The following is a 24,099-nucleotide window of genomic DNA, read 5'->3' as shown; positions in this document are numbered from 1 at the left end:
TGTGCTTGTGGAGTGGTGTGGCAGGCATCCAAGTGGGTGCTGCTTCTGCAGCTTTCGCTTCCATCCCCTGCTAAGTAGCTATTGCACTTGGAAGAAAGAGGCTGCTTGGTCTGGAGGTCTCCCTGGCCTGCGACAATTACTGTGAAGCACCGGGGGGACGCGCTCGGCCTCCCTGCACATGGGCCGCAGCTACAGCGCGCGGCTCTGCCGGGAAAGCGCACGGAGAGGGGTTCGGCTTCGCTCCCGCGGCTTCACTCCCGTTCATTCTCAGGTATCGTTTGCATCCTGATAGCACCGAGGGGCACTGGCAGCCTCGCGCCGATGGTGTCGATTGCTGCAAGCTCGCGGTGGAGGAGACAGTCTCTGCTTTAAAAAGGTGCAGTCAAAATGGTCCCAGGAGGAGGAAGTGTGCTACCGTCCCTAATAAGCTGGGATGCTGCTGGCGATTAAGATGCAAGTCCTGCACGATGACAGAGGCTGAAGGAGCAGCTCGCAGGACTTTGCAGCCAGGATCTTCACCTAGAGAGTCTGTGGCAGGAGAAATTATCCTGTGCCTAAACTCCCCAACTATTCCTGTCTCCTGGCCTTCATACATGCACACACCATGACTGTCATCTCACTCAAACTGCTGTCAGTGAGCACTGATTTCAATGAAGTAAAGCCAGCTTGAGACTAAGCACCAGGAGGGTAAAACAAGGAGAAGGTGCATTTTGGCTTTCAGGTGACAGGTGGTATCGGAGCCTCCTAGGGATGCAAGGAGATAAGAAACCAGCCTTAGACTATCTAAATTGAACTATTATGTCAGAATACATGGGTTTCCATTTTGTTTCCTGAAGTTTTCTGTATGTTTGTGAAGTAAAATGCACTGAATTGCTGGGTAGGTGGCATACGAGCTCTGCAAAGTGATGGGACCCAGAGAAAGATGTGACTTTGTGTGACCCTCTCTCCATTTAAAACAATTGCACGTACTCCTGGAACACTGCACCTTCATGCAGAAGACCTTGAAGTGTTATTTAACCAAAGAAAGCTTACCAGGAGCGTGAGCTTCTGTGCAGGGCTGGAAGAAACAGATGTGAATGTGGGAGTCAAAAGCCCTTTCCAGAACTCTTGTAGGCTTGGAGAAAGGGAGGTATCAAATGGCTCTTCCATAGCTGTGTTAAAAACATAGTAGACAAGAAAAGGGAGGCTTTCCTTTATCTCACCCCTGCCTACTGCCCAAAGGCCACCACTTGTTTCCGAGCCCAATGGAAGAAAAAGTTCTTTCCATGTTTTTCTTTTTTTTTTTATTATATTGGCTCTTGCTGCAGTTTTTGTTACATTCAGCTTCTGATTTCTTATCTAGTTCATTGCATGAATAAGATATGCCACATATTTCCCTGGCATGTCTACCTACTATAAATACTATTCTATCCTTCTACAGAGAGAAAGTGTAGAATATATATATATATATGTCTGTATGCATCTAGAATTCTAAATGCCAGTTTTCCAAGAGTGTGTCTTTAATGGGAATTTACTGATTAGGTGCATAAAAGGCTACAGAAGATGACAGTTTCACTGTGCTCAGTTTTAATACAAAGAGTACTACGGTTGCTAAGAGACTGATACTTCAAGTTTGGAAATCTTCATCCACACTAGATGTATTATCTTGGCAAATTGGACTTTCTGAGTTGGCAGCAAATGGAAAAGAGTAACTTTTAAAAATAGAGATAATTTAGATGACGTCAAAGACATCTGGTGTCCTTTTCTAGAAATGTGAGACTGATCTATTTTGCTTATGTGTATAAATCACTCTGCACCGAGTGTAAGGTTTTACTTATGCCTACATTTGAGTCTGATTTATTAATACCTTCCCTTTATGCTTGAGATATTTAGCCAGATATATATTTTAATTAAATTGGTTTTGTGTTTACAAGAGAGTACCTGTTAGCCCTTTGTATCTCGGAGCCCCTCAGTTTTCTGCCTCATTGCAAAGCAGGATCTCTAGCAGCGTAGTGCCCAGAAACACCCACCAGGCTCAGCAGTGACTCAGAGAGAGGACAGTCACTTATTTACCTTCCTGGTGTTCCTTTTTGCTCTCCCATCCAAGTATGGACCCTGTCATTGCACAGTCAGAGTAGTGTAGCTGCAGACCATATTATTACCCTGCTAATGGTCTGCATATCTTGTCCTAATTCCCACCCTGAACCGGTGGATGCACAGAAAAGGGGAAGGTGTGGCTGGTTTTAATCTGGTTTTATCTTCCCTAATGCATTTTGGTCTCAAGAAGTACCAGTGCTCATGAATGGCAAGGAGGCTTTGAATGACAGATAAAAATCAGCCAGGGACTCTCTTTCATGTCACGCATAAGAGGAAGTACAGAAGAACAGAGGGAAACAGAGAAGGAGCTGACATGGGCAGCACAAGGCTGGCATGAGAGAAGGCGAATAAATGAGAAATGACTCAAAGATGGAGGGTGGGAGGACATGATGCCAGGTCACAGGGGGAGAAGGATTGCACTTGTGTGAGGAATGTGAAGGGATGTAAAGGAGGGGAGGGATGAAGCCTGGCAAAAGAAGAGCATTCCAGGAGGGCAATCTGGATGCATGTGAGGAGAATGTTCTAAGGAGGACGAGCAAGAAGAGGCTCAAACATCTGGCTGAGGATTTTGTGGCCATAACTTGTATTCTGCTAGCTTTCTTCCTAGGGATTCATCAGAGTACCAGCACCTTAAATCACATAGATAAGGCATAGCTGCCTTTGTCTTCTTTGCACTCTGATTTGCAATGCTGGAGAAGGCTATTCCCCTACTTCAGGTGTTGTTCTGCATCCTAGACAGAGATGGATGGCCAGGTGTAAATCATTTCCTCCCAAGCAGAGTGTAAGCTGGACTTCTCCATAGTTGGAAGGAACACATTTGAATTTTAATATCATCTCTGAAATGTGATTGTAGCCTATCCACTTGATTATGTGTCCAGGTTATGAGATTTTATTATTTTTAGAAATGTTCATTCGTTTCAAGAAACAGAAGATGAAGAAATGGTCACTGGAATGTGAACATGTGATGTATTTTTAACATATCAAGTGAACTTAGAGTGAAATGATGATAAAGGCAGGTTACATGGTTTTTCAAGCTCAGACAAGGCACTATAACTGTATGTCAGAAGTCATTCAGGTTTGATACGTGTGATACACCAGCTAATTAAACCATCCTCTCTGAAGAGACTTACTGTACTTTCAGCTTTTGCTGTTTAGTTCTCAAGAACAAAAAACTCTGAAGGCAGCTCTCGTGTTCAGCTCTCATGTTGGCATTAATTTGAATGGGAACCAACACATGGGAAATGGGCGCTATGATCAAATCCTCTTGTTCAACTGCTGTAAACCAGGCGTGTTCCCACCAAAGGTAGTGGAAGAAAGAGGAATGCCGTATGCTGTGCCGTATGCTGTGTGCTGCTGCTACCCCTCCTCTCTGGTGGCTTCTCTCCTTTCAGTTTTCACTGATCCATGAAACCTAAATCCAGCTGTAATTTTTGTTTCTCCTGAATAGTATCTGTGGGCGTTTTATTGGTATGTTCCTTCCACGTACGTCTCAGGGCACAATTCATAGTTTGGTGAAGGAGGACTGTGCTGGACAGGAGCCAGCACAGGCTGCTATTTAGTCACAAAAAGCCATGTTGTCTCTTCAAGGAGCTGTATCTTGGACCATGAGCTTGCTCTAGCAGTTAAGAGAGGCTCTTGCGAAAAAGGGGAGGAAGATCTCCTCTCTCTCTTACCAGTGCATTCACCTCTCAATTCTCCTTCTGATAATATTCTTCTTGTACCATGTTAAATGCCTGAAATGTTTAATTCATGGCAAAGCAACAGATTAGTAACAACCAAGAATGAGGAGCCATGCTGCCCACACTGAAAAGTTTGTGGTCTAGTGGATTGCTGGGGGTGACCTGTAGTCCACTAGATGAAGAGCCCTGCCACAGAGGAGATGAAGATACTTCCAAACCTACAAGAGTTTTCTTTCTCAGGTGTGCAGCTTTAGTGTTCAATGCACAGACTGATTGCCCTAAAGAAGAGTGGGGTGTGCCAGAAATGCTGTTCTCAGCAATCAGCCTGCTTTCCCAGAAGTGAAATGCAGCATTGAGTTTATTCTTAGAGTTGAGAAATAAAGGCTGTTTCCCAACTGACTCGGCTTTTTCTGAAAATACTGGTGTCCTCGCCCAAATGTAGGATGCTCCTGTGGTGTGCAGTGCAGGCAGGTCAGCCTAACAGCTGTAGGAACAGTTGGATTTTTTGGAACAGGGTACCAAAGTGCCAGCTTCCCAAGAGCAGAAGACTGACCATAATACAAATGTGCTTTCCAATGAGGACTGGCTGGAAAAAGCATGCTAAATTTTCATGAAAGCAGGAAAGGAGAAGGTATTCACTCAGAGTCCTTGTAGCCTTCTCTGTAGCTGGGAGAGACTGCCCAAGCTGAATGATTGAAATAGCTGGAGAAGTTAGGATGCCTTGCAGGCATCCCTTCTGCACCAAGCACACTCTGCAGTGTAAAATGGATGTCTTATCCCTAAAAAATAGTTTTCTATTGCATTCCACTGCATCAGCCCCAAAGAGATGAACAATTAATGGGACTTTATGTTCTGTTGGCATTGGCTTCTTCAAAGCTTAAATACTTCAGGGCTTAAACTAGGCTCTAAGAATTGGTGCTCTGCAGAGGGAGCAAACTCCCTGAGATACACCAACTGCCAACTCTATGATCATACGAATACCACTGAGAGATGGGGTGGGGAAATGGGTAGACCTGGGTGTGACCTGGGAGCATCACTCTTGGTGTCCCTCACCTGGCCAACAGCAATTTCATAGAAAGCTGCTGCCATTTCTTATCCCTCTTGGGTTTGACGTGTGAACTTTAGTGTTCTTTCCCCAAGGCTCATTCCTGCAGGGAGAGAAGTGGCTAAGGTGAATCAGAGGCAGAAACCTTCAGTTTTCCCTTGTCTTAACATTTTGTGTCCTGCAGAGAGGCTACAGTGGCTGCTGTCAGGATTTGGTTAGTAAAGAAACATGGCCTGGGGAGGATTTTGCTCATCTACCCCAGCGTAAATGGCTTCAGTGAGTATTAAATCATCAAGAACCAGACCAAGGTTATTCTGCTGACCGGTGTCCTCACTCAAATGGATCTGATCATCCACAAGGAGTAAGGTGATAAACTTGTCTTTTTTTGTATCCTAATCCATGCTGCCCTGCTAGTGTGAGCCCAGCAAGCAGTTGTTACTAATAAAGAGCCCGAATATCATTTCTCTTCCATCATGTCCACGGTGTTCCTATTCATTTCATCAGAGAAAGATTTGCCAAACTCGTTCCTGTTTTCAGGACAAATAAAAAATGTTACTGAAAGCTAGAATGTAAAAATAAAGGAATGCTCGAACATTATTTAGACTGTCTTGAAGCTCATGGTTAAAGAAATCCTTTTACAGCTTTTCAGCTGGATTGTCCATGCCCCCCTCCAACACATATTTTACAATTGAATTCTCAAGGGATGCTTTCAGGTACACAGAATATAAAAGTACAAAAATTTATACTTAGGAATGCTTTATATTTATGTGCCTTTGATATGTAGAAGCTGAAGTTTCATTCAAATAACCAAAGAAGAATGAAATGTAAATATTTCAGTCTCTCTCTTGGAATGTTTGGAAGATGCAAGTTTTTTAATATGGTATTTTTCCTGTTTTCTGCAAAAAATGAACACAATAAAAAGAAAACCAGACGGGTTTCTCCTACATCTACTATTAAGCACTTGGTAAGAAAAAGCTCTCTCTGGGTATGTAGGTAAAATCTTTCACACCTTGAGGGTCCTGAGCTGGCCTCTCTGTATCTCAGTGATCTAACATGCTTCACGTAATCTCCTTCAGAAGTGTGAGTCCCCAGATCACTAGAATAAATTAGCTGATATCAGTGAGCAGCTTTCAGTTATCCATTTATGTTTCCAGCTGTCGATGTTTTAAACTGGCTTCATAGCATCTCCATCTGCTTCCACATGCATTTGGCTAGGAATCTGGCTGGACACAACTGGGTTCAGGAAAACCCTGAGGCTGGCTGGTGACCTTTTCTTTAGACAACACTTCCAGTGGTAGGCTGGTGTGTCTGCAAACCAGCCAGACTTTTTGAAGTTAACTTAGCAATAAATAGTCATTACTCTGAAAATCCCTTTCATTTTCCTCCCAGCTGCAGCCTATCAGGCCATAACCCACACCATTTTCTGTACCACAGCAGGATGTGAAGGCACATCTCTGAGATTCAGGACAGGATTTCCTGAGGGGGATTTGTTGGGGTCCCACCTTGACTGCTACAGCAGCTCCACCAGCAGGTGCTGGATTCCCAAGGGGCTGCAGATCTGCTCCGGAGGAAATTTTTAGCTGTTTGAGCAGTACTTTGGGGCAACCTGAGTAGACAGAGCACCCGTTATGGTTTGTGTATCACCACCTGGGAACCCTGATATAGTACAACATCCCTATCAGTGAACCAACAGGTTGAGGCTAGCAAATGTAATATAATAGCACATCCCATATGCCAGGACATGTGGCTGGATGCTGCCCAGAGATAAAGACCACAGCAATTTCCATTCCCCTCCAATAGATCTTAATACAGTATAGGAATGACTTCTGTTATTGCAGATTTATCTGCAGCTAAAGAGAATGAAAATCTCAGATAATGGCGCTCTGGGCAAAATTCAGATTTTTGTAGTGATTTGCAATGAGTTTGCTGCTGTCTGGAAAAGGGGATGTGAAGGAATTGTTAAAATATGCTGAAGCTATATCAGTTTAACAGACAGGCTGAAAGTGTTGCTCTAGAGCGTTATGATGCTTCCTGTCTCTAAACGAGTATGTTGCAGTGATGTTTTACAGTAGGGGTGGGAGATGCTCTCTCAATCTGCCTTATCCTTTATAAAGCAATAAACTTGGACCAAAGAGTACGGAGGGAGCAGGGGAGCTAGAGCTGATTGTAATTCTTCCGGTGGAAACGTTTTCCATCAGAAAAATGCAGATTTGATTACATTCCCTGTTGACAATGGCCTTTTCAACTGAAAATAATAGAAATGTTTCATTTCAGTAATGCCACAGTAGTTCGTTTTGAATTTACAATTTCACTTTTAAAAAAAATGTTAAATAACACGGCAATGAAATAGTAGGTCTTCATTGCAATGAAGCATTTTCTGGAAACAGTTCCTGAAAGGGAATGATTGGTGAGGTTTAGCTGTGGTACTCTGCAAAGATACCCAAAGAAAAGCAAACCAAAGGGCAGATCCTTTCAATATTTCCCTCACCGTTCCTTCAGCTGAAAGAATGGAAATTAGCCCGTTTTTATCCATTATGGCCCAAGAGGGGTTGCCGTAAGGCTGAGGAAGAGACAGTGCGCAGCTGAGCTGCCCAAAACTCACCCAAGCACGGGATTGTAATTTATCACATGGCAGAGTTTACACTTCAGGCAGTGCTGCTGCTCGTCCCTCCCTCCCGCATTCAGGGCCGCTCGCTTGCTGTTTTCTCTTGCCGTTCTCTGGCGGTGAATTCTCGCATCTGTCTGCACTACCTGGAGTTTGCACCACGGAAAAAACCTTTGGTTTTTTTTCCAGTTTTCCAAACAGCCTTCTTTGTCTGGAGATGACTGGCGATTCCAAATCTGTTTGGGTAACCAAGGGAATTTCCAGTGTAATTAATATGTGTTGGAGAAGGTGATGGAGTATTGGTACTGCAGGGTTCAGCTAATGAGGAGTGAGGTGTACAGCCCAGCTCTTCTGTCAGGTTATTACCAGTTTCTCAGGGATTTGTGTACACATGAAGATCACCTTGGTACAAAAGTGCTCAGTGGAGGTAGGAGACTGTAGTATTTACCAGCCAGAAAATATAAAGACATACCCATTTTTACTGGGCAATTTAAGGTGAAAATATGGAGGGGAGGGGAAAAAAAAAAGTTGGCCAAAGCAGGGAAAAAAGTTAGCAATTAAATTCTGTGCCTTAAAATTTGAATTTCTGTGCATAAATAGCAGCAATTATAATTTGTCTCTGGCACTCAGACAAAGACTACATTGTTGGCATTATTCGCTACTGCACAGAAAATTTTGTTTCAAAATTTTGCTTGCTCTGCATTTCTCCTCCTTTTGAGCTGGTATTGTTTGTTTGTCGAAAGCAGCTCATTTTCCCAAGCTTCGGCACAGGAAAGAAGCAGATCTGGAGAGGGTATGTTAAAGTTAGATTTGCTTTGCCAATTGTGGCTCCAAGCTCCTTTTCACAAGGTATGCTGTCAGTGAAGCAATTTATGTGTTATAATCGCTTCGACTTTTAAGGGGGGGGGAGGGGAAGAACTGTCTTCTTATGGGAAGGAATAGATTCTGGGACTCGGGGAACAGAAAATGCATGGGAATGAGCAGCTCAAAACGGAAAAGCATTAAATCAAAGGTGTAGTGTGGTCCTTCCAAGGGAGGTGTCCCTTCCAGGGAACGTGAGGTGGCAATACTGCAGAACACCCAAGGACCTGGGGGGACCTGCTGACTAAAAAGGAGACGGGCAATTGCTGAACCTGTTGCTCCACACACCAGTCCTACCTGGAGGAACTAATGGAAGAGCAATGAGCGCTACCTCGCCATGGCCTTATCGGTGTATGGACCAACCTCTGAAGGCCTGAACTGCTGCTGACAAGGACTGAGACACTGTGGCTAATATAGCCATAGTAAGGCAACTGTTGGGTTTAATAGCGCCACTGGTTAGTCATGTGGAAGTTAATTGAAGGCAGAGTGACTGGAAAGCAACGTAACGCCAATAAAACTTGCCCCAGCTTCGGCCTGTCTTGACTCGGGGGTCATTCTGCAGAAGAAAGAAGGTTTCCAACTTTTGTTGTTTGTCAGAGCCAACTCTCTGGGTATTGGAGCTGCTCATAACAAATGAATCTCTAAGTAGCTGTTTCGAGGACATTATTCTAAATGGCAGGTACCTCCGTTTGAATATTGGGCAGTAAATTTCCAACAGAGAGTTCTCAAACTCTAATTAAGCCACCTTTGCAAAGCATAGGGAAATAGCTGCAAATGATTGGAGAGGTTTTATTTCCTAAACAGTTATTGCCAGGAAAGACTGCAGACTGAAATTCTTATTTGGTAAGAAATGTATGAAGACCGTTCTAGCAGTAAATCAGTAGAGGATGCAAAWWAAAAAAAAAAAAAAAAAGAAAAGCAGACATTATCTCTCAACATTAACGTGAGTCGTCCCTAAGCAAACTTGAATCAAATCGCTGTCATTCTCCAAGATGCTACAGAGTAGGGTCTTAAGCTCGTTACCTATTTATGTCCAGCAAATGTTTCACTTCTGATGATGAATTGAGCATTGATGTCAATACACCAGATCAGCATTTCTCAGATTTTATAGTTTTACATCTAGCTAGTGTAGAAAATTGTTGTGAAGTTGAACAATGCTCTACAAGGCTCATACACTCCCAGGAGAATATGTACGTGCCTGAGGTTCTCTGAAGTGGGGTAATGTCACAGGAGGGAAAATGCTTTGTGCATGCTGTATATAAAGGATGGGGGAAGGATAAAGATTGTTTCTGAACAAAAGGATTAGTGAAAGAAGAGATTGAGGTTTATTTGGAAAACAGTGGAAATCTGTTCTGTCTTTATTCACCTTTCTTAACAGCAGATTTTTAAGTTGTAAACAAAAGTTGTAGGATGCATCTTAAACTTACCTGCTTTCATACTGGCGATTTTCTGTCATTGTTAGGAGTTGCTTTTTTTTTAATTATTTTTTTAACCAAGAATGAATAGTGAATTTTTACCCTACTTTGAAAATCCTGTGTTACTATTCTTCCAGAAAGTCTCAGAAGCCCTTAGCCTTACTGCCCACCTTATTGGCAGTCTCATCATGAGAGCAGAGCCGAAAAGGACCATAAACCCTACCAAGCAGGATCAAAACAAGAGTAGAAGTGGTTTACACAAATGGTGTACAGTGGCTGTGCTGCATCTGACTGTAGATAAGCAGACATGGACTTCTGGGGTTGTTTGCATGGCATTTTCCAGCAGCTCAATAATCCATGAAAGGAAGAACAAAAGGAGACTTTTGTCTCCTTTGCAGGTCTTGTAGAACTCTCTGGATTTACATATTTTGCTCCAATGTGTGTGTTTGTAAGTGTACAGTCCTATCTTTCATTTCAGCTGAAGATTTTTGTGTGTGTAACCAGTCAAAAGCAAGGTGTTTCCTGACTGTTGCACTGAATACCCCATCCAGCATGCCTGTGGGTGCACAGGATCCCATGGGTTGTGTCAGGACACCAAAACACCCCTCTGGAAATGGCATTAGGTGCAGCATGACTGTCTCAGATTCTGCAAAATGACAATGACATACAGTAGTCTTGCATAAACTGCTGAGACTTTTAAAAAGTCTCCATCCAATGAATAGAAATGAGACATTTGCTTATGCAGCCAACGTCCATCCTAATGCTGCTATTTATAATGACTTGTTTGATTGTGGATGCTCAAAAGAAGACCCACATTAGAGCCATTTGTTTGAGAGAGTGGAATTACAGAGCCAAGGATGCAGCAATACATCAGGAGGACCAGAGATCTGGGCTAAGTTTTCAAATAGTGATTAACAGATGATACATGTCAGTACATGATCCCTCTTGGAAGAATTAACATGGAACTGCATTGTTTATATGCTGATCCCTACAGTGAGCACTGAAATACTCATAGCAAACATGCATTTATAGTCTTAAATATTTGTCTTAGCGTAGAATAGGGACATGGGCTGGAAGAGGTCTTCCTGGGTTCTACTGCTAAAGGCAACTGTGTCACAGAAAGTGAAGTTGCCCAGAACCAATGAAGCCTAATTTTGAAATGCTACAGTCATTGCTGCCATACAAGTCTGTTTCCCATGCCTCTGAAATCTTGTTCTAATTGCCAGGCTAAATTTGTTCATATTCATTTGCTCTTGGATCAACATTGTTCTTCACCTGAAATAGCTTTCCTCTGTCCCTGGGACATCTCCTCCCTTTCCCTGCCCTCTTCAACGCATCACAGATGGAAATTAAGCATCTCTTCCGCAAGCTGAGCCCTGCTCTTCTCGTCTCACCCGACAGCCTGGTCTCCCTGCTCCATCCTCGTCAACCTCCTCTGCAGTTCCTTCGCTCTGAAATCATCCCTCCTTGCTCAGGACCAATTTGTACGTTTAGCCTCCTGGGGTGGAAACCCAGAGGGCTGGGGTAGACTTGCCGGCCTTTCCCTCCCACCTTATTTAATTGATTGAGCAATCAATAACGCTGCAACCTGTGTTCAGTGATGCACAGAGCCATTGCAGCTACAAATCTGCATGCTGCTCCAGGGGAACCAAATGTATCCTATGGTAGTTCATCACTGCCTTCCTTTTATATTTTAAACCTTTTCTCAGACAACAGAAACTGAACTTTTTTTCTAATAAGCTCCAAATAAAGGGGGGAAAAAACGCTTTCATTTCCACACTTACTGAATCAGTAATTCTGCATTATTTACTGGGGGCCAGAGCACGGTCTCTCTGAGCACCATACATCCTTCTATTGACTTCAGGAGAAGCTGAACAATTCTGGCCACAGTAGGGAAATTTATAGGAAAGAGGGAAAGTTGTTATTTTGCCAAATTCTTCTGACAGCTGGCTTTCAGCACCACGCTTTCCCACTGACTCCATGCGATACTGCAGGACTTCTGCAATTATAAACTGCTCTGCATGTGCCATCCACATAAGGAATACAGCCACACTTGCAGAGCAGCTTTGTGCAAAGAAGTTTGACTGCTGCTGTCCATGCTGGCCTGTCGTCTGAGTGAATATCCTTAAGTATTCTCAGTCCAGCTCCTACTGCTTGCACTAAGAATTTCCATTTGAAACGAGCAACTAATAGCAGCAGATACCCTTATGTTGTGCATTTATACAGTAATGGTGTGTTTCTGCAGGTTACTTGGCAATTCTTGAATATGTTTGGGAATATAACCACAAGAAACATAGTTTCCGCAAATCATTTTTTTCCCGTGGAAAGAATAAATTCTGCCAAATTATATATGAAAAAGTTCAGTCCCATTAAGGAAAAACAAGATGGGTCACTTAGTTTCGAGGCAGACCTTTCTGAGCTGAGATACTTCATTGCGTTGAGTAGAACCAATTTGCTTTGCCAGTTTGACATGACTGTGTCTAGCTGAGCTGCCCTAGTGCTGAGGGCACTATTAAGGCAAGGGTTTTGTGTCCCATTCCTCACTGCAGCCTGGGTCCCTGCATATTTTGGTGACACTGAGCAGATCCGACCCAGGCAATCCCAAAGGACAGCATTTGGCACCTGAATCTCTGTGAGATGCTGCTGCAGTTCAGGTAGATGCGTTTCCAGGTTGAAGTGAAGCAGTTTGATCTGGGGATGCTGAAATGTTTTGCTTAGATTGAAAATAACAAATGAAATATGTTGACACTTTCAATTGGAGTGGTTTTTGGTCGAGGGGGGGGACAGGATGTTTCCATTAGATGAAAAATGTTGTTATTTTGACACTTTTTGTTGCAAGCTCAAGAATGGCAGATGGAGCAACGGAAGTTTCCATTTTTTCAGATAGGCATAGTAGTTATGAGACTTACTCAACAGTTCACTCAAGGACGTGCTATCTGTGGCTTTTCGATCATTCAGTGTGTAGTTTGGTGCCCAAACCTGCAATTAAATCAATGGGATGACTTGCAAGATTTAGGGTGGTGGTATTTCTTCTCTTATCGTACTGATGAAAATAACCATAGAAGGCTCTGTAATTACCATGCACTTAGGGTGTGGTAGTTACAGTGTAATTACAGAATTTATTATGGTGGTATGTATACACAGGGAAGTAAACTGAAACCATCTGCAGTGCCTGGGGGTAGCTAGTGGACAGCGGTAGCTCTGGCTGAATTTATTTCCTGCAGAATTGTGATTCATTCTCGTTCAGGAAGCAAAACAAGAAATAATGATGGTTGCCTCTAGTTACCAGTCACAGAGAAATCATCTGTAAATAAACCTGCTACTGAACTTTGCAGAAAGGCGAGCTTAGGAGATTGGAAAGGAAGCACAAGGTCAGTATCCGATGGCCAAAGCAACTGTATCTGTGGAAGGCTGAAGGAAAAGATGTTGACAGGAATGGGTGCAGAGTGACCAGTGTAGGTGAGGAAGTTGTCTTTGGATCTTCTTGGGTTTAGATGAAGAGAATTAACGACTTGCTAGACTGGATGTCAAGTCCGACTGTGACAGCTGTCTTCTTTCGTGCCCTTCAGAAAGGTAATAAAAAAAGTCCTTATTTCACCTGATTCTTTCCTTCTTTCATCCCAGAGGAATGTGGGGGTAATTGAATTGCCATGTGCTTTAATAGGAAAGCTGGAAGGTGCAGCTGTTAAATGTGAGGAAAGAGTGGGAATTAATTAAAAACAACCCCCCACACACCTTTTGCGTGCTCAAATAACTTGGAGAAATGAGTACTGTGCTCTTAGCTCTTGTGAAACATAAAGCCTCACCTGGGGAAGAACACCAGGCTAAACTTTCCTGAGAAACATGCCTTTAAAACCAACTAAATGAGAGATGAATCAGGCACCCTGAGTCCTCCAAAAGGTACAAAAGGTTAAAAAGTTGTAACTTTCTTCACAGGTTGTTCTTTCAGTCGAATTTGCTAATTTTCCTCAGAGCAGCAGGCAGATGGAAATGTTTCCCGGTTAAACCTGTAAAGAACCTTGAAAGGAATCTTGGAAAAAAAGCGAACTCCATCGGTAAATAACCGGCGTGTGTCCTGCCGGCTTCGGCGTTGCTGTTCCACAGTTCCCTCCCTCCACCCCCAGCCTCGGCTTGGGCTTTTGCATCTCTTGGCTGCGCTTGTCCAGCTGAGCCTCGCTTGGGCTGCCTTTCTGCTCCTAAATCTTGCCTCTTTTGCACAGTACGACTTCTTTCTCCTTGCTGGACTTTTCATGTTGGCGACACTTTACAGCCTTGCATAATTAACGTTGTGTCTGCTGCCTCTTTGAGGTCATTGAGGAAGATGTTAAATAGGATGGGACCAAAGGCTGATCCCTGTTAGGTGCTTCTCTCCCCTCCTTCACTTGATTGCTGTTGAGCATTAGGCATCACTTATGGCCCATCTGACAAAGCATGCAACAGCATTCCTTGCTGATCCCATTTGAATTAATTCTGGAAGTAAGATGGTTTAGTGCTACCACTAATAGGTAGCTGTTGTATGAACACTTTTATACCCAAATCACCTTGCACAGAAGAACCTTGTCCCTGTTCCCAGTGAGGCTGGAGAAATAGAGGCATGGAGAAGAGCAGTAAGAGGGCTAGTTTACTGAGAAGAAATGAAGTTTCCAGAGGCTTGGTCCAGTGCCATCCCCAGCAAAATGGGCTACTTTTCATGTTTTAAATCTTTCTATATTTTCTCTTCTTGTCCACTAATTTTTTGGTTCTTTTTCAACCTCTTGTTTTCAGGAGTAAAAGATGATGCTACCTAATGGAGTGGGGAATAGGTATTTACTAATGCTCCCAGGGGAAGTGTAATCTGAGTGTACATGCTTGGTTCGGTGTGAAGGCTGCTGCCATTCAGGCCAGGAAGAGCAAAGACAGCTTCTGGGGCATCATTCCTGTGCTCCCTGCTCTTTCTTATATAGCTTTTACTCTTCCTTATAAAGACAAAACAAGGTTTTACTTTCTGTGATACTGTGCAGGGTAAAGTATCCCCATGCAGAGCTGCTTCCAGCCCAAATGGAAGAGGTCCCAAACTTTCTTCTAAGCCCAGGCAACATCTTTGCTGAGAGATTTACTCCATGGACCACGTCTGCTCCCACTTCTGAGCCAGGAGCATCAGTTGCCATGGTGACTTATTTGAAAAAGTCATATGGGGAAAATACTGATGTATTTTTAGCTTTGGGTAATGAAATTTAACAGCTGGAAATAAAGGTAAGGGCCAGGCAGGGTGCCACTGGTTCACGGACCGCTGTTGGGATCAGCTCTTCTGGAGCACTTTGGGGAGAGCTGGCGGGGCTGTGCTCCGAGAGGACGCTCAGCCTGGTGGCTGTCACCTTAGCTGTTGCACAGGACAGCAGCCGTGAGTATGCCGGAGGAGCAGGAATCACTATAAAAAAAGCTGATAAGAAGGTGGTGTTACATATAAAGATAAAAAGGAGGCACTGGCTGAGGTCGTAGCTGCTTCTCGTACAGTGTGTTCAACCTATAAATAGCTCTTCAAATGTACCTCTGCACAAAGTGGTATTTATAGAGTGATGAGTGAAAAAAGCTCCATTTGGGGTCAGAAGTTGGCATGCAAAGGATGTTTCAGGCTTGGTCAAAAGTTCAGATTTCTGAAAGGTATGAAACAGAGCTGGAACCCAAATTTGTGATTTTTTTTTCTCTGATCAAGGCTCAAATGTTGCAGTGCTGTTAAATGCACCTTTTGAAATCGGTGTATCTGGAGAGCATACTCGCTAGACAGTCAGATTCAGAAATGCTACAGTGAAGCTGTTGTGCAAATGTGATTTATTCATGTGATTTGGATGAGTCTAACTTGCACAAACTTTTCTGAAGGTAGATTTTATTTTCTAAAATACTTTCTCAGTTCTTGGCAATATTTTTAGTTCTTTCTTTTTCAGCTGTCAAAAGTTTATTTTAAAATTAATTGATTTCGATGTAATATTTACTGCACTTTAGCTTTCAGCACAGCATATGAAAATAGATTTCACTACAGCTGGCGGTGTCTAATGGGATTCGTTCCTATTCCGAAGGCTCTTTGCATTATGTACTGATACTTCCAACTGAGCTTGCTTTGAACAGCCTCATTGGCTTTTCATATCACTGAGATTACACTGCTTGGGCTGGCAGGGAGACAAGGTGGATCCAGGGTTGCATTTAAGTTTAAAGAAGCCACGGCTGATTCATGCATGAGCCAAAAGTATAGATACCACAGATCTGGTCCAATATTCATCGAAATTAATAAGATCTTCCTGTTTGACATCAGTGGGCTCTTTAGCTGGATTAAAAATTGATCGTATCTCATCATGATCAACCACAGTTGTGGTGAACGTTAAACAGTAGGTTGTGGAAGTGCCCCGGCCCTGGCACATCACCAGGGTGTTACACACAGCGGAAAGCAGCACATTTAAATTGAAGGAGACTTTGCTAAAGCACTGGGGTTGTCAAGGGAGGTGTGTGAACTTTGATGTGAGGTGATTTAGAAGCTGCCTTTGAATTCGAAAGCTTTAAATAGCATGTTAGCAAAGACGTCACTGAGACCGTTTCCTGGCGCGTTATGATACCCTCAGCTTTTTCCCAGGTGGACCATCAACGCGTTACCTTTTAAGTAGCCCCACCGCAGGGTGCTATTACTTCTCTTATACAGGGGGAGCAGAGGAGAGAGGGAGGAGTGACGTGCTTGGAGTCTGTGGCCGAACTGAGAACGCTTTCCTGTCTCTGAGGCTAGTGCCTGAATTCTCCAGGCCTGGGCAAACTTTTTCCATCCAGTCTGCTTCCTGATAGAGAATACGGTGTTGTTTTTTTCTTTTTTTCCAAAAGCTGCTGCTTTCTGATGAAAGTTTTTCCTTTGCCCCTTCCCCGCCCCCAATGAAATGCTTTCATGTGACAGTTGGACTACTCTGATTCAGGAACTTTGCTTTGGGACCCACCAGGTGATTCTTTATATAGCCTCACTCTCCTTTGGCTCCTGACTGCGCTTCATCTCTCATAGTGTATTACATAGCAATGGGTTTTCCGCAGCCTCTGTCGTCCCAAGAGAAGAGATTGTGGTGGGACATGGACGCTATGTCCCTATCAGGAAGCAGAGTCGGTGGAAGAGTGTGTGGACATCAGGGTCTCTTGGTCAACGTTTGCCCCAAAGTCCACAAGACTTGACTTGCATTTCCCTGGGCCCTGTGTAGGTTTTGGTGCTGAAAGATAGTTATGAGATCGTAGCTGGTCTGCATTAATTAGCTGCTCTTTTTGCAGCCAGCACCCAAGAAAGATAAACTAACAATACTCTAAATAAGTAATATATATATCGCAGCAAAGGTCGAAAAGGGATGGCTGATGCGATTACTGAACCAATTAACTGTTGATCATCTTCCCAAAAGATATATAAGAAAACATCCTGTGTTTTTCTCTCTACAGCATGACTATTTAACCAAAACTGAAAGATCAGCTCCCTCTCTTTCTCCCCACCTCCAACCAAATCCCTTTGAGTAAACAGGCTCCCAGATGTCTGAAATGTTAAAATTGCTCTGGCATTTTCACCACTCAGAGCCACTTAATCTGGGGAGCTTGGTGGTGGGTCTTCAAGTTAAGAAAGCCCTGAAATCTGTGAGATGTGGGAAACGCAGCGTTGTTGAGGCCCTGGCAGGCCACGGCCGCGCGGGGGTTGTTCAGTGTGCTGCATGAGTTCAAAGCGGCTATTAAAGGCCGGAGGGGGATATGCCAGAGTTAAGAAACAAAACAAAGTCAGATGTCAGAATCTGAGCCAGGCTTGGGAAGAATGATGGAAGTGATTCTTTGAGGCTGTCAGTATTTTTATTGATCTGAGGCTGTTTATAGCTGTAAAACAGTTATAAATTGGAGAGAAGCTGTGACGGGCAGTGAGCGATGGAAATTGCCCAGGTACAGTTTAACAGATGTACATCAGCATTTATTGGACAAGGGAGAAAATGCATATCTAGGCTGTGACTACAGACCTCTGGACCCTGTAGGGGAGGCAGTTCGTGCCCAACTTTTCCATTCACTATCCCGCTGGCTGTCGGCCAGACCCTTTGCCTTGTTGCCCTTGCTGGCGATGATGCTGATCTCACCGAGGAACCAGAGCTTGGTATGCCGGTGTGGCGCAAAGTCAGTCTACCTTGCAGGTGTGCTGAGGGGTTTAGAGAAGGGCTGTCTGAGAAGCCCCTGGGCCCAGGTTTGTTGGGCACCCATACACCGGGTAGGCATTACTTTAGGATGGCTCACTTATGCCCACAGCAGTCCAGGGCAGATGCTGCAGAAGGAAAAGGAGCTCGCTGTGTACTGAACGATTATTTTGCAATGATATTTGATCACAGAAAATATGAAGTGAGCAGGCAGATAATGTTCTGTATTTAGGGGTGTGGATGCGGTTGTATATATATGTCCATCTGCATACACACGTTTGCATGAGTGAGCTCATACACACACCTGTATGTATGCATGTATGAACACATCCTGAGTACACTGCCTGGATATTATCAAGTATGTCTCACTAACATTAGAAAAGGCAATTTATGCTGTATCTTTGTCCTTTGTGTACAGATGTGTTGACCAGGGAGTCCTCCACCATGATAACACCTCTCTTCTTTCTTCTCAATTGCAGAAATCCGTGAAGCTTTCCGGGTACTGGACAGGGATGGGAATGGCTTTATATCCAAGCAAGAGCTGGGCATGGCAATGCGTTCCTTGGGATACATGCCCAGTGAGGTGGAGTTGGCAATTATCATGCAACGCCTTGACATGGATGGTAAGTCCTCGCAGTTGGTTTTTCAGTGTTACCAGTACAGTGTTACCTGGTTTTCCCAGGTCATTGCAACCCATGTCAACATAGGCATGGCAGAAAAAAGACGGTGGGGAAAACTGAAGTACAGAGAGGTGGAACAGCTCAACTTTTCATTGCAACCAGCCTGCAGCAGAGCAAGGAGTAGAGCCCATTAGCCTATGCCCCTATCTCTGCTCCTCAGCCATGACAGGCTGGGAGGAAGAATCATCATATTGATACCTTTGTGGGGTACCCAAAAGTCTTGTGGCAGCCCTGCAGAGAGCAACTTTGGAAGCTGAAGCCCTGTATTTACTCACAGACCATGTCACACTGTGTAAGTGTCCCCACACTGTCTCTTCTACATGCCTCTTCTTGGCTTTCCTAGGAACAAAGTAGCTCAATGTCCATGTGAGCCTGTGGGTCCTCCTTGTATCCCTGGAGGCAGTTATCCCCTAGAATCCCTGATGCCTGTCCACCACAAAGATAGGCTGAGGTGACTAGGGATGTGAAAGGCTGTTGCAACATTTCTCTGCTCATTTCTGGGCCATGTCTGGCCCAGTGATGCTGAAGTGAAGGGCTTAGCAGAACATGACCAGTATGCCTAACCAAGCGATGCAGACACTGAAGCCTGACTCTGTGGCCTTATCTGCGCCTTGCCAGTAAAAGATGCTGTGGATAAGAGCTGTGCTGTGTTGTAATGAAGCATTGATGTTTTGGAAGGAGAAGTTTTGAAGGGTGGAATAATTTTGAACGAAGTCCTGCTGTGAGAGCTCCTCAAACGATTACTAAGAGGTAATAAAAGAAACAGAACCCACCATTAACGGGAACAGAAATGCAGCATCAGGATGCTGGAGCCAGGGGGGACTTTTTAACTGCTGCAAAGCTACAATCATAGCTGAGCTGAAAGAGAGGACTGTCTTTAAAATGTCCTTGCTCAGAGATGTAAGGGAGACTTTTCAGATGAGTAAAATGTGCAAGGAAGATGCAGTGCTGATCAAACCTTCTCCCTTCATTGTACAGGAGTCCATGACAGTGTGGAAACACTGTGTAGAGTTAGATGAGATAATGCAAAGTCAGGGAGTCCTGGATGTAGCCACAATCTGAAAAGGGATGCTTTGCAACCTGATGCACTCTCCAGCATCCTTTGATGGGGAGATTGCTGGGAGTGGAGCTCATGGGAGAGGGTGGCAGTGGGAGTGAAGCTTCCTTACCTCCCTTGGGATATCCAAGTCAAATACCTCTGTGAGCTACACAATGCAACTAGGTTAACCAGGCCAGCCAGCATGCACAGGGTAGGAGCTTTTAGCCACCAAAGACATTTAAGAGAAGAAGAAAGCAACATCATAAATCTGAAAATTTAAATTCAGATTGTATTCCATGTGTTCCTCAGTAGCTCTTGGGGAGGGTTCTTAAAATGCATTGCTTTTAAATGAAACCTGCTCACTGCTCGAGTGTGCTAATGACAGCAAACTCCTAGGCTTAGCTCATAGGCTTTTTTTGGTTGATAAATTAGGCTGTGATTCTGATGGGAACAAACTTTCTTGCGTGGTTTCTGCTGCTTCCATGTGAGAGGGTGTGCTGTGAGCACAGGTTTGCTCATCATGCTGTGAGGAAGGCAGTCCTCCCCCCAGGTGAAGCAGGGAAGAGGATAACAGCCTTTCTCTAGGATGTTCAGATTCTCCCCTAGAGCAGAGAAGGAAAGAAACATCAAAACCGGTGGATGGAGAAGATAAGCGGTTGAAATGTTCTCATACCTAAAAGAAAAAAAAAATCCATTAGTTTTAAAAACATTTTCTCCCAAATCTGTTGTTTGCACCTTGCTATGTTCTGCTGCCTTTCCTGACAAACTAGGTGATTTCTCTTTAGATTTTGCAAAGGCCAGACTCAGCATGGTGCCAGTTCATGGGCTGTTTTACTGAAACTCTGTGCTTTTTTGGAAAAAGAGTGCAGTGGCTTTTGGTTCCAGTTCTGGTTCATCTCCAGCTATTCCCTGACTCTCGGTCTCACAAACTTGAGACTTTGGCACTCTTTCATATACACTCCCAGTGTGCAAGGACCTGTTAAGTGGAATGGTGGAGTTAGAATGTAAAGTAATGAGCTACAGATGGAAGGAGTTAAACTCATGTTTGAGATCTTTCAAAAAGATCAGTATGTTTTCTGCAAAGATGGGAGGCGATTCTTCATCTCTTCCAGGTCAACAATTCCTGCAAAGAACTCCAAAAATACCGTCCAGTTGTGTTGTTTTCCATTTGTTGTTCTGATGTCTAAGCTGCCCATTGTCACAGTGTTTTGAGTAAATGGTTTTGAGACTAGACACAAGTCAGTGTTATGTGAATGTCAAACGGACCATCCATTAAAACAAGACAGCGTGACGGGGAATTTCTTAAGCATTGACAGAACAGAGGAATATTATGTGAAAGATCTACCTAGCCTGCGAGCTGAATTAATGCGATATGGGTTATGGCTATTTTTTTCTCCAGTGGATTGTCTTTATTTTTTCCACAGTTTAACTTGAAATATGTAGTGAGAACCAGCAATAGCTTCCTCCTTCCTCTCCCATTGCGAGTGAGCAACATTTGGCAGCATGGCCCAAATCCAGCGACCTCCCTGGGATGTGAATCAGGCCCTGGGGTACCAGATACAGCCTTGCTCTCACACACCTATATTCCTCTTGAGGGTTGCCGGCTTTTCCAAGAGAGCAGGCACGGCTTTGGCACAGTGTCTGGTGAGTGGGAGGCTAGGCAGGATGAAATGCCACGTGCAGGCAGGAGTACCCTGCAGTAAGGGAAAGCTGCGGAAGAGGCAGTAATCCTTCTGTGCGTCCCAAGGCACGTGACCTATAAGTTATGATGTGACCGCAGGTACCGTAGCCAGACATATATTTCTCCACACAAGGCTGCTGCCAGTGTCTGCTAATAACGAGGTAATACAATTGGCAGTGTTTTGTGTTTAATCTGAACCAGCCTGAACAGACCTAGTGCAAACATAAGGTTTTCATCAAAAATTACCTTGGGAGTACATTTGCATTGCAGGATGGCAGAGGGCTGTATCTGCCTTGGCTTATTTAACTGACAAGCTTCTAATAATGAGCAACCAGAGCTAGTCTGAATTTTCTTTTCATCGTAAACCCTGTTTGCTGTAGGGACAGGGAGGAAGGCACAGCCCTGTTTGGGTCAAGTCGAGGAACGGCTAGATGTTCCAGGTGTAGCAGGAAGATTGCCTCACTAGACCTGACAAAACTTGTTTCAAGAAGAGCATATGCATTGTATGCTGGACTGGTTTTATGTATGTGGATAAACTAACACGACAAAAGCATTTCACACCTGTATGTCACCCTCTGTCACAAAGCATCTCATAAAGCTCAATGAATAATTCAGGGATGAACTTCATAGCCACCCAAGGACAGTTGCTTCTGGGGCTGCAGCATGCAGCTGTCTAATAATACACAGTAAACACTCAAATTAGAGCAGAAGTGAAGGTGCATTTCATAATTCAGTGCATTTGAAGGCAGAATTTAGTTAGTAAGAAAATGCTGCTCAAACGTAAGTGAAAACGGCAATTACTCTGCTTGGGTTTTGCCCAGGAACTCTTCACAGATGTCGTATTACTTTTAATGCCCCCATGGCTTTTGAGTGCTACCATCAACTTTCCTTTACAGATAACATGCCAGCAGCCAACTGTCCCTACTGCTGAACAAGGGCACCATTTTATTACTGATTTGATGGGAAGAGCATCACCTGAAGATCTCTCCTTCAGTCAGTTCGGTCTCCATAGAGTTTTCTTGTTTTATCTTTGGACCAAGCCTGATCTGTCTTTCCTCATCTGAGCTAATCCTACTCTCGGTGCAGAGGTATTTGTAGCAAAGCACACATCAGCGTGTATTCTCTCAAAAGCGTCCTGACAGCAGCTTTAACCAAAAGGGAGGTTTCTCAGTTATCTGATTATCTTCCTTTAAGTTGTCTGTGGGTCATGAATCATTCAGTTTGTTCACCAGTTAAAGATTTTTTTTTATTGCATTTTGTTTTGTTAGGATTGATTACATCCTTGGTACACTCACCAGTTTCTCCAGAGGGATTTTTGGTATATAACATTTTTCCTTTTCCGTCTCTTCCTTCTTTTCCTCCCTAGTTTTCATTGAACAGGGGACAAGTGGAATTACCTCTATTTCCCCAGGAAAATCTTAAGAGGCCCATCAAAATTCCAAAGGATAATTTCGTTTAAGCATTACAGGTTGAATTAAACATGGGTGCTGTAGTCTAGGGGGTAGAGACATGCTGTGGCTACATTCCCAGCACTGCCAGTGACAGGGGTAGAGATGACTGTGCCTTGTCAGAGCAGTTTGCCCAGTGACGGCCACCAGGGATGTCAGAGGGGTGATGCTAAAGATGGTAACTGAGGAAGTACAAAAATTGAACTGGTTCATGAACTTCCAAGTTCTCAGCAATCGAGCTGTGCTCAAATATTGGTGCCTTTGGCCAGACATAGGGTGATGAAGAATGAGTTCTGCTCAGGACAGGGAAGAGGATGGAAACCAGGGTATGTGTGCACTGTCACCCCACCACATGGGCTCGGAGCTGCTAGGTTTGCCAGAAGTGTCCAAGAGCTCAGAGTGGCTGGATGTGGCTCCCCTGCCTGTTGGGATTTCAAGGATGCAGATTGCACCGGTGTGCAGTGCCATGAGACCCATGATGTGCCAAGTGGCTCCGGTTATTTGTCCGCTGAGCTTTGATGAAGTGGCACAGCAAGGCTGCCTGAGAGGGGTTCAGCTGAGACACCAGAGGGTTAGACACCGTGGTGGGGGGTCTGGCGCTGTCAGCCAGAACAAGATACATTTTTCTGTGTATAGGGAAGTGCAAACTTACAATGAATCCTATAGTAAGAAACATCAGAGCAGCTTCCTATTGCCAAAAACTATTGTCAAGTATTCCTAAGCGGCTGTGGGCACAGTTGCCCATTGGCTTGGTTTCTTTGTCTTCGTACCTGGGGACAGTGTGGGGACTCGGGTGCAAGAGATGCTCTGGGGAGGCAGGAGATGCTCCGAGGGGCAGAAGATACTCTATTCTTGCTCTGTGTGAGTGGGTGAGTGGTGGAGCAAGTGGAAGCACATAGAGAAGCCCTCTGCCTCCTTCACGCCTCCCTCTGGAGGCCAAGCGCCAGCCTTTACCAAGGAGCAGCCTCACAGTTACGCTTGCCTTCTTAGCACGTCTTCACTGAATGGAGATAGTTCCTTTGGATAGCTAATTCTCTACAGATCTCACAGAAGGTAGGCATTAGAGGTCAGAGTATCTACTGCATTTCCTAAAAATGCCTTCTCCACTTTTTTTTTCCCCCAGCGCTCCTTGCTATTTTGGAAGGCAAACTTCACCCAGGTGAAGAGAAACACAGCTGCTGCAGGGAGAACTATTTTAGTTGGCATAAAAAACTAAATTAGGGAGAAAAAAAATTAGAATATACCTGGAATATTTCAAGGTCTCTAAGGAGAGCTTATAAATCATCAGAAACATATCCTTTTATGAACTACTGGAAGATGGCACATTATTGCTGTGCTGGGGTAAATAAAAGCAAGACAAGGATTTCTTGTGTGCAGAAATGCCTCTCCTTGGGAAGGAAGGTGAGAAATGATA

General features: G+C 44.1%; 1 protein-coding gene across 2 annotated transcripts in view; it reads left to right on the top strand.

Moving 5' to 3' along the window:
• The window catches only part of CALN1 (calneuron 1), a 148,214-nt gene that overhangs the window by 48,433 nt on the left and 75,682 nt on the right, over positions 1–24,099 (top strand). For both annotated transcript variants that reach the window (XM_026063710.1, XM_026063711.1), the window contains one exon: positions 18,317–18,460. In XM_026063710.1, the coding sequence (XP_025919495.1) occupies positions 18,317–18,460 (144 nt within the window). The remainder of the gene's footprint in view (positions 1–18,316; positions 18,461–24,099) is intronic.

Source organism: Apteryx rowi, unplaced genomic scaffold (assembly GCF_003343035.1).
Source record: "Apteryx rowi isolate R43461 unplaced genomic scaffold, aptRow1 scaffold_20, whole genome shotgun sequence".
Classification (NCBI taxonomy): Eukaryota; Metazoa; Chordata; class Aves; order Apterygiformes; family Apterygidae; genus Apteryx; species Apteryx rowi.
Note: the sequence above shows the minus strand (reverse complement) of the source record. Positions and strands in the feature narration are given on the sequence as shown.